Here is an 11,404-nt window from a genome sequence, read left to right on the forward strand (position 1 = left end):
AGTTGGAGGTTTGGCTTACTGACTCCACAGCCCTGCTTGTAGGGTGTCCACAGAATATGGTGTGTTTTCTGGGGTGTTTCCAATATACAGTGGGTCTTGTGGGGTGTTAACAGTATATGGTGGGTCTTGTCGGGCATTCACAGTTTACAAAAATTAGTAGCTACCAAAACATGTCCAAATAAGGACAACTGATGAACAGGCAATAGGGTTATGGAAGCCTAAAGCTCATTATTATAAATTAAGCGTAAAGTTAACCCATCTGTTTCGATCACACACAGGAGCTACTGCTGTACAAATTGCTGGAGAAGGTTCTGCTAGTAATGATAGCAAAGTGTATGAAGCTGTGTAACTGCAGGCCAGTGAGAGTACCCATGCTGTCCCCTAGTCACCACCAAAAGTGCCAAGAATCTGCACCTGAGCATCAGAACTCTGCCATGGAGTGGAAAAAAGCGAGTCAGGCACTTGAATATATTTGCTCCTCTCTACCATGGAGTAACGGAGGTTGTCCAACCCCCTGCTCAATGCAGGATTCACTAAACTATCTCCAGCCTCTGTTTGAATACTTCCATTGAAGGAGAACTCACCACCTCTTGTGGCAGCCTGTTCCACTCATTGATCACCCTCAGTGTCAAAAAGTTTTTTTCCTTATATCTAATCTGTATCTTCTCCCTGTCAGTTTCATTCCATTGTTTCTCGGGTTTCCATGTGCAAATAATAATGATCCCTGTACACTGTGACAGGCCTTCAGATATTTGTAGATGGCTATTAAGTCTCCTCTCGGTTTTCAGTTTTGCAAGATAAACATTTCCAGATCATTTAACCATTTAACCATTCCTCATTGGACATAGTTTGCAGTCCGCTCAAAATCCTGGTAGCTCTTCTCTGAATTTGCTCCAGTTTTTCAATGTCTTTTTTAGTATGTGATGCCTAGAACTGGACACAGTGTTCCAGATGAGGCTTGACCAAAGAGGAGTAGAGGGGGATAATTTTGTTCTTTTTGGAGGTGCTGGTCATTCTTTTCGATATTTGTGGTACACTCTCTCTGACTGAACACTCCTTCCATCAGCCTAAGATGTTTTTTTTATTAGAGCTGGATCCTATGTGCTCTTAAAATTGAATATGTAGCCCAGTAGAGAGCCAAAACAAAGGGGTACGCCTTGCCGTTGGCTGTTGGGCTCCCACGAATAGGCTAATTTGTGCACAAAGTACCTTCGCTTTTAACATATTTTCTATGTCAGTAATGCTGTTCTATTTCATACATTCAATGATTGCATATTATAGCATTTCAGAATGCAGCTTTCTCGTAGCCTTATTGACTTGGCTGCTCAGTTTGCACCTGTTTACACTTGCGTTTTTCTGTTTGGAGGTTCTGGTTACTCTTTTCGATATTTGTTGAGCTGTTTTGAATTGACTTGCACAATATTAAGTAGTTTTAACGTTGTGTCTGTTTGGGTACATATAGAGAAATGATAGGTGTTGACGTCAATTTGGGCATGGAGTGTAGCATGCTGTTATATATCTGGAGAGCGAAGATTGTGGGCAATAATTGCAAAAGTTGTAAAGTTGTGGAAGACCTTTACAGAAGTTGCATTTTGCACTTTTAGCTCAATTTAATGCCATACAGATCAAATCGCCAAAACGATGCCTGTATGATAGCAATGGAAGCAGAAAGAGCAGCTGCAGGGACCGCCATCACCTGTTTGTACACAGGCAAAAGAAGTAAAATCAGGAACGGCTTACGCTGCGTTTCCCGATGTGATAGGTGAAGTATGTTATTCCGTGATCAGCTCGTACGGATATCCTGCATTACACTGGCGCTACAATGTCTCATTTATCCGAGCGCCGACACTTATTACTTGCTTATCTTCTGCTATGAAATAAAAAATCAAAGCGGGAGATAATCACTCGGTGTCTTGCGGAAGGGAAAAAAAAAACAAAAAACACAGGCACGGCCGCTGATCAGGGAGGCCGTAACATTGCGCCTTGGAAGGAGAAGTGTCAGGCTCAGCATCAAGTGGGTTAAACAGCAAATGGAGAACACTTCATCTGTGCAATAAATGGCCATCAAATGACCTTTTTCATACCAATTAACAAATCATCTGCTAAATCTATGAATCTTAATATTCAGATCTATTCACTTCACTTCATACAATTTATCTGCAAATACTTATTGGACTTTTGATTCTAAATATAATTAGCTGATAATTTTGCTTGGCTGAATTACTTTTCCGGAGGGCCTACGACGGCTCCGAGTCGCATTATCTGGTAATAATGAATCAGATAGGTAATTTTTTTTTTCTTTTTTTCCCCCCTGTAATGAGGATGAGACACAGTTGTGACACCTGAATCTGGTAATAACACTAGACTGCTAATTATCGACAGGAAATTTTTTTAAAAATTTTTTTTACATTTTATGTGTGCGGAAAAGGAGGGGAAAAAATATATCCCTCATTATTAAAGAATAAAAAAAAAAGAAAAGTTAAAATTATAAGTGACACTGGAGGAGAGTAAATAAAATGGAGTGATTAAAACATTGCTGCTTTAAGGGTGCTTTTAATTAAATGCAAATGCTAATGTTGTCATACTTAGCAGATGGGATTAAAATTAGTTATTGTAGCTCATATTTTATGTTATGGCATTCCAGCACTCAAAGAGCTAAATGGGAAAGAAAGAAGAATACAGACGTGAGATGTTTAAAGGGATGTTTGAACCTAGAAATGGAGTCAGTCAGCAAGGTTTACTGTATGATCTAAAGTCTTAGAGAACAAGGGACCCAACCGCCCCTTCCTAGAAAGGGATGGTGTTTAACATGGGGGTAGATCTATCCCTATTAGTCAGTGACTGACTAACTTAAAGGGGATTTTACAGCAGGTTTTTTTTGCTCTGCAATCTGAGAGCAGCATAATGTAGGAGCAAAGACCCTGATTCCAGCAATTTATCACTTACTAGGCTGTGTTTTTGTTTCAGTTAAATCATTTTCTTATCAGCAGATTATCACTAGAGGTCTAGGTGCCTCTATCTCCTAGTCTAACAATACCCCCAGCACTGATTAGCAGATTTCTGTGAATATACATTGTATACAGAAAGCATCCAATCAGTGGTGTGGGCGGAGTAATACACAGCTCAACATTTGAGCTCTGCGGCAGGGAAAACAGTGATTCTATAAAAACTACTTCACCCAGTAAACTAAGTGATACATCGCTGAATCAGGTTCTCTGCCCCTACAGTATGCTGCTGTCGGATTACATAACAAAAACCTGCTGATAGATTCCCTTTAAGCTCATCCCTCTATCCCAAACTCCTTTTTAGGCCTCATACACATGCACTTATTATAATTCCGTTCAGGTTCACAGCTGGGTGGTGCCATAATATTGAAGTCTATGAGCTCATACCGCATCTCTGTTAGCTTCCAATTTCATATAGTTTGTGGACTTTTTCCTTTCCAGATTTTATTTGCATGAAGACAAACAAATTCAGCATTTAAGTGGTTGTCAATTACTGGGACAACCCCTTCTCAATTCATATGCTTCCCCATTTTAAAATAACACTTATACTCACCTCCAGTGCCAGCGCCGTTTCAGCGGTGTCTCTCCAGGCAATGGCGTACCAGTGTGATGTCACACAAATCCTGCGGCCAATCAGTGGCCGCTCGTTTCTTCCCGGCTTTGCACAAATAGCTTACATCCGGAGGAAGTGAGAGAGCCTCAGCTTCAGATGTAAGTGATATGTTCAGAAGAGGGGATAGTGAAGTCACTGATTGGCCTCAGGGTTCATATGATGCACAGGACCCTGGCCTAGATGCCACGTCAGTAGTCCATGGTCACCGGACCATAACCATGTAAACTTCATAATACCTTACAACATCCCCAGTGCCTCTTCTAATTCGTAGGCCGGGTACAACGTCATTGTTGAGGTGGGGCGCATGCATGACACGGTGCCATTCCTACCAATCGAAAAGGCACCGAGGATACAGGCAGGTAGGAGGAGGTTTACAAGTCACTGCTCCAATGGCCACAGACTACCGACGTGGCAGCTAGACCAGGGTCCTATTAATCATTTTGCTCACTCTAATTATTAGCTTTCCATAGCCTTGGCCATCTTCTGGGGAATGACTCTTGTTAGAGGTGGGATATATTAGGCAGCAAGTTCTTTAAAGTTTGGAGGCAGTAAATGGCTAAGGCTCTGAGCAATTCCAGCAAGGGTGGAATTGTGATGTCTAGAAGTTTAGGTCAGAGCAATGCCAAACAGCAGCTATGGTTGTGAGTTCCCAGTTTAGTACCTATCAAAAGTGGTCTAAGGAAGGAAGGATAACCAGTTAACCAAACGACTGATGTTTGGGCAGTAAAGGCTAGCCCATTTGGTCCAACCCCACAGAAGAGATTGGCACAAACTGCTGACAAAGTTAAGCCCCCGTTACACACTGCGATATCGCTAGCAATATCGCTGTAAAGTCACCGATTTTGTGACGTTGCAGCGATATTACTAGCGATATCGCTGCATGTGATACTTACCTCCGACCGGCTGCCCCGCTGGTTATCGCTGGTCGCGCGAGAAGCTGCTGGATCATTCCTCGTAGGTCACTTCCTGTGGCGCCGATGAGCGACGCGTGGAGCCGGGTGGGAGGACGCAGGATCGCCGCGTCTGACAGGTAAGTAGCGATCCCCGTCCCCTGCGATGTCGCTGGTGAGATCTGCCTGTGTGGCAGCTCATTAGCGACCACCTAGCGATGCACCAGCGATCCTGACCGCGCCATATCGCTGGTTGGGATCGCTGGTGAGTCGCTAGGTGTAACGGTACCCTTACTGCTGAGTATGATACCAAGGTGTCAGATCAAACAGAGCATCACGGCTATGCCATCACAAAATTCCCTACCTCTGTCCATTGCCACAAGTTTCTACAATGGGCAAGAAAGCATCCAAACTGTAGCATTGTATGATAAATCCTGTCGTCCTTTTCCATCATGTGGATGGTCGTTTGTGAGTTCGTACTTTACTTGAGGATGAGAAGGCTGGAAGATTCACTATGGGAAGTCGTCAAGTTGACGCAGGCAAGGTTCTTCTGGGAAATCTTGGGATCACGTGGATGTGACATGTACCATCTACCTAGACATTACACACAACAAATACCCCTTGTCACGGGGTCCTTCTCTGGTATCACACAATCAACAGAGCAAGCGAAGAGTGAACAATTCCAAGACCTTTATTCAGGCAAAAATACGAAAAGATCCATATTCAGTCCACCACACAAAGGATAAGACAGTCCAGAATAAGAATGCAGTCCAGTATCAGGATAAAATGTCCAGGGAAACGAGATTCCAAAACACTCTAGCACTAGAGGATAAAAATGCGTCCTTCTCTCTGAAATGCAGCCTTTTCACCATCTTGTCTCTACCGGAACTGACTTGTCCAGCTGCCATTCTTCCCCCCCACCCCCTTCCTTGTCCAGGGGTAGTCAAACAAGTTGCCTCCCAGAGGAGAACAAAAGGCCTTAGGGATTAATGCAATACAGGGGGTCATCAAGAGACAGATACAGTGAGGCTGTAGGCTTACAATGTAATAAGAAAAACACTATGAAAATAACTGGAATTGTTAAAAATAGGAATATACAAAAAATGACATCCACATAACATATCACACCATCACAACCTCTCCCCCCCCCCATAATAAGTGAGCACGCCATGAGGTCTACACAGACCTCTGGCCTGCTCACTTTAGTCCACATTGCTCAGTTATTTATAATTCCTCGTACAGTGGCAGAGGTAGGTCGGCCTGTGGAGCCTATGGTTCTTCTTGTCGAGACAGTCCATCGGTGTTCTGGTGTTGGCTTCCTCGCTTGTATTGGATGGAGAAGCTGTAGGGTTGTAAGGACAAGCTCCACCGCAGCAATCTTCCATTGTCCCCTGATACGCGATTCAGCCATGTGAGGGGGTTGTGGTCTGTAACAATTGTAAAGTCTCTGCCATACAAGTAGGGCTGCAATTTTTTTAGCGCCCATACGATGGCAAGGCACTCCTTTTCAATAGTGGCATAGGCAACTTCCCGATCCAGTAGTTTCCGACTGGCAAAAGCAACAGGATGTTCTTCTCCGGCGGCGTTCACTTGGCTAAGTACTGCCCCAATCCCAAAGGTGGATGCATCTGTCTGCACGAGGAACCTGCGTTTATAATCCGGGGCAGCCAAGACAGGAGCAGTGACGAGGGCAGTCTTTAACGCTGAAAAGGCATCCTCGCATGCAGGCGTCCATGTCACATTCCTAGGCATGTTCTTGCGGGTCAGGTCGGTTAGGGGCTTGGCCAAGGTGCTGAAGTTAGAAACAAATTTGCGATAGTAACCAGCAGTTCCTAAAAACGCAAGTACCTGCTTTTTAGTCTGGGGTCTACACCAGTTGCTAATGGCTTCCACCTTGGCAGGCTCAGGCCTTAGTGTCCCACCCCCTACTCTATGCCCACCAGTAGATCGACTAAGGCCTCTTTAGTCAGTCCCTGGTAGTTCAGGCCCAGGTCTCTGGCTATCTCCTGTAAACTGCATACAGTCCAATTTCTGTATTCACACTGTGGGTGGTTCTCCATTGGGTGACGCTCTGTTGATCCCACTGCTGCCACCAGTAGTCACGGGGTCCTTCTCTGGTATCACACAATCAACAGAGCAAGCGAAGAGTGAACAATTCCAAGACCTTTATTCAGGCAAAAATACGAAAAGGTCCATATTCAGTCCACCACACAAAGGATAAGATAGTCCAGAATAAGAATGCAGTCCAGTATCAGGATAAAATGTCCAGGGAAACGAGATTCCAAAACACTCTAGCACTAGAGGATAAGAATGGGTCCTTCTCTCTGAAATGCAGCCTTTTCACCATCTTGTCTCTACCGGAATGGACTTGTCCAGCTGCCGTTCTTCCCCCCACCCCCTTCCTTGTCCAGGGGTAGTCAAACAAGTTACCTCCCAGAGGAGAACAAAAGGCCTTAGGGATTAATGCACTACAGGGGGTCATCAAGAGACAGATACAGTGAGGCTGTAGGCTTACAATGAAATAAGAAAAACACTATGAAAATAACTGGAATTGTTAAAAATAGGAATATACAAAAAATGACATCCACATAACATATCACACCATCACACCCCTCTTCGTGGCAGTATGTGTTCCCTAATGGTACTCTTCCAGCAGAATAATGCCCCTGCCGCACTGCAAAAAAGTGTTCAGAAATGTTCCGTGGAACATAGAACAGAGGTACATGAGAAAAAGTTCAAGGTGTTGCCAAGTTTTACAGATCACCATCTGACTGATCAGATCACATGTAAAATGAGCTGGAAAAGTATGTCTGATCCATGGAGACCACAATCTGCTACTAACATCTTGGTGGCAGATTCCACAAGACACCTTCACAGGTCTCGTAGAATCCATGCCTCGCGGATCAGAGCTGTTTAGGTGGCATGAAGTACACAGGTGTTTTCAGTGTTCTGACCAATTGCTGTAAGTGGAGTTATGAAGGCTGATACTGCTCTTATTCCCAGTTACTCTTATTTCCATTAGTTTACACAGCGCGGGCGGTCATCCGCGGGGAGAAATGTGATGCTGAGAAAGTTGGCATTTGCTCACAGGAACGTTGCTGACCACCCAACTCTGGATAATATTCTAAACCAAAACCTGAGATGTGGCGTGTAGTAACTGTGAATTAGAAAAAAAAAAAAGAAAAGAAAACTAATTGCACACTTTCTTTTACTTTATTTGTGTAAAATTTTCCATCTGCTACATCTAAAGATGTCTAAACTGTTCGTATCAAACCTGCATTCAGCTGCCAGCTGTGCCCATTAAGGATTTCAAAACGCTGAGTAAATGAGGCGTCGTAAAAGCTGGTAGTGGAGGTCCATCTGCCCAGTACTGGTGGGATCCCCAATACCTGCTCTGTGCTGCACACATTACAATGGGAATTTATTTATTTTTGCTAAACTTGAAGAATCTGGAAGCAGAAGAGCTGCAGCTTCATCGTTAGGACATGCAGTGTGTTACTTCTGGGCATGGATGTGATCAGGTATACAGTCAGTGCAGCACTCTTCTGCCACACGAGGGGTGTTAAAAGGGAAGTGTATTATGTGCAATTCCTAAATATGTATTTATTACCTGCAGAGCTGGTGTCACTATCTCTAAGCTGGGAAATCGACTGCACCACCGGTGGTCTTCGGAGTCAACTGCTGGACCAACTGGTGATGTCCACAATGCAACAGATTGAGATTTTTTTTTAGTGTAAACCACAATGCAAAGGACATGTGGTGAGAATTTGATTCACCATGTCTATCATGGGGTCCTGGGTTCGAATCCCACCAAGGACAACATCTGCAAGGAGTTTATATGTTCTCCCCGTGTTTGCGTGGGTTTCCTCCGGGTTCTCTGGTTTACTCCCACATTCTAAAGACATACTGATAGGGAATTTAGATCGTAAGCCCCATCGGGGACAGTGATGATAATGTGTGTGCAAACTGTAAAGCGCTGCGGAATATGTTTGCGCTATAGAAAAATAAAGATTATTATTATGTATTATTATTATGGCAAAAAGTGAATCACGCTCCCATTTCTCCTCATTTGTACATTTCGGTGAATATACCAAAAATTGGTGTAAAAATGAGAAGAAAAGGGAGCGTGATTCACTTTTTGCCATAATAATAATACATATCTTTATTTTTATATAGCGCAAACATTTTCCGCAGCGCTTTACAGTTTGCACATATTATCATCACTGTCCCCGATGGGGCTCACAATCTAAATTCCCTATTAGTATGTTTTTAGAATGTGGGAGGAAACCGGAGTGCCCAGACGAAACCCACACAAACATGGGGAGAACATACAAACTCCTTGCAGATGTTTGCATTGAAATATTGTAAATTGTGCAAAAATTGTTGCACAAACGTAATGATGAACGTCCTCGCTGTCTCTATCATATTGAGCTTTTCCCCTACAAACGTAATCAGAAAGGTCACTGCATCCCACAGGATCAGCACGTTCTTCACCTTCTGCTCTCATCCATATAAACCTCTTATGAGCTTCAGTGTTTTAACTCCACCTATTTCGTGAAACTGCTCCCACAATGTGCATCCACATCTTCATTTGCATATTTAAATGATTGAACAAGTCACTGCCTCCTACAAGATCAGCACACTCTGCTCCTGCTGCCAACAACTTAATCATCTGATCAGCTTCACTGTTCTATCTCACATCAAGACACTGGCCCATAACACCCAAAGCTGTCCTCATTGACATATTCACATGATTCAACAGGTCACTGCCTCCCACAAGATCAGCATACTCCGCTCCTGCTGCTCTCATCATTATCTAAGCAGGTACATATTTCTAACTGCAGCTATCTAAAGACACTGCCCCATAACACACATCCCTGTTCTCATTAGTACCTTAACAAGAATGGAAAGGTCACTGCCTCCCACAAGATCAGTACACTCCGCTCCTGCTGCTGTCATCATTTCCATTACTTTATTTCTGCAGTGTTTAGTTACTGGTGTAAATATTTAACTAAAGCACACACCCTGATTTATGTCATTAAAGGAAATGTGTCATCAGTAGTGATTATCGAAAGTGCTCGGATAACGCTGACCCTAATTGTTTGCAGTGAGCTGTGACATTACCTATTGTGAATGGTGCAGCCTGTGTTATCTACTGTATATAGGGGTGTTATCAGTCATTGTACAGAAGGAGGAGGAGGAGAGCTGTGACATCACTTATTGTGAATGATGGATCCTATGTTATCTACTGTATATAGAGGTGTTATCAGTCATTGTACAGGAGGGATAGGAGGTGAGCTGTGACATCACCTATTGTGAATGGTGAATCAGGAGTTATCTACTGTATATAGAGGTTATCAGTCATTGTACAGGAGGAAGAGGTGTGCTGTGATATCACCTATAGTGAATGGTGGATCCTGTGTTATCTACTGTATATAGAGATGATATCAGGCATTGTACAAGAGAAGGTGAGCTGTGACATCACCTACTGTGAATGATGGTTCATGTGTTATCTACTGTAAATAGAGGTGTTATCAATGATTGTACAGGAGGAGGTGGTGAGCTGTGACATCACCTACTGTGAATGATGGTTCATGTGTTATCTACTGTAAATAGAGGTGTTATGAATGATTGTACAGGAGGAGAAGGTGAGCTGTGACATCACCTATAGTGAATGGTGGATCCTGGGTTATCTACTGTATATAGAGGTGATAACAGCCATTGTACAAGAAGAGGTGGTGAGTTGTGACATCGCTTATTGAATACATTGGATCCTGTGTTATCTATTGTATATAGAGTTGTTATCAGTCATTGAACAGGAGGAGGAGGAGGTGAGCTCTGATATCTGTTGTGAATGGTGGATCCTGTGGTATCTACTGTATATAGAGGTGTTATCAGTCATTGTACAAGAAGAGGAGGTGAGCTGTGATATCACTTACTGTGAATGGTGGTTCATGTGTATTTACTGTATATACAGGTGTTATTAATCATTGTAATCTTGTGTGTGATGGTAATGAAACAGAGATGGTGATATGGAAAATTGAAAACATAAAAAAATACACTTATTAGGTCATTTTATGACAACGCATTTCATTTAATAACAAAGGTGACCTCTTCCACCTCTGAGCAACCCCTTTATAACAGCCCAGGAGCTTTCGGGCACCATCATCCACCACCCATAAATAATACACATTCTCCTGCCGGTGTGGACCTCGTCTGCAGACACTGTGCAGGCTCATCTGCGGAAAGCAGGAGGCTAGAGATAGGAGACATTTTGGAAGCAGTCAGCACCACTGTCAATATCGAGCCCAAAAAGAATAAAAATACAAAAAAAATAAAAAAATAATTAAGAAAACCAAATCCAATGTAGCATAAGGGAAGGGCACAGAAGCCGTAGATTCATTAATAATACAGTAACACGACCCTGCAGGCAGCGCCGCGGTGAATGACGTAACAGCAGCCCCCCAGAATATACGGTTACCCTGGGTCTGCTCTTCGCTTGGCTTTTACCATGGAAATGATTAGTAATCGCTTACTATAACCGGAGAATGAAAACTTACATGGCCACGCCAAAGAATTCATGTTTCGCCGTGGAGATGACAACATCGGCGGCGCAGAGCATTTGGAAATACTCATCTTTGCTGGGCAAGAAACCCCAGTGCAAAACTGCTGACCCCAAGGATATTCTGGCCTCGGAGAAGATCTCTGCAAAACGAGAAAAATAAAAGAAGAAAGAAAAAAAAAACAAGAAGAGGAAAAAAAAAAAAAAGATATATTCATTTTATTTAATACGGTGTAAAGCAATCTATGATGTCAGCAGTGTCTCATCTAAAGCGCAGGTTAATTAGCTGCTGCTTATTTTAACGAACTTCTCGGAGTTGTTTGCTTTTATAATC

At 43.1% G+C, this 11,404-nt stretch overlaps 1 protein-coding gene across 4 annotated transcripts in view; it reads right to left on the minus strand.

The window, feature by feature from the left end:
• Nucleotides 1-11,404, minus strand: part of GTDC1 (glycosyltransferase like domain containing 1) — a 219,954-nt gene that overhangs the window by 26,318 nt on the left and 182,232 nt on the right. For 3 of the 4 annotated variants that reach the window (XM_073545575.1, XM_073545573.1, XM_073545574.1), the window contains exon 7: nucleotides 11,069-11,213. The exons of the other annotated variant lie outside the window; for it this stretch is intronic. In XM_073545575.1, the coding sequence (XP_073401676.1) occupies nucleotides 11,069-11,213 (145 nt within the window). The remainder of the gene's footprint in view (nucleotides 1-11,068; nucleotides 11,214-11,404) is intronic. 4 annotated transcript variants of the gene reach the window in all.

The sequence above is a fragment of the Dendrobates tinctorius genome, unplaced genomic scaffold (genome assembly GCF_039654945.1).
Source record: "Dendrobates tinctorius isolate UK_male_01 unplaced genomic scaffold, ASM3965494v1 ptg000143l, whole genome shotgun sequence".
Taxonomy (NCBI): domain Eukaryota; kingdom Metazoa; phylum Chordata; class Amphibia; order Anura; family Dendrobatidae; genus Dendrobates; species Dendrobates tinctorius.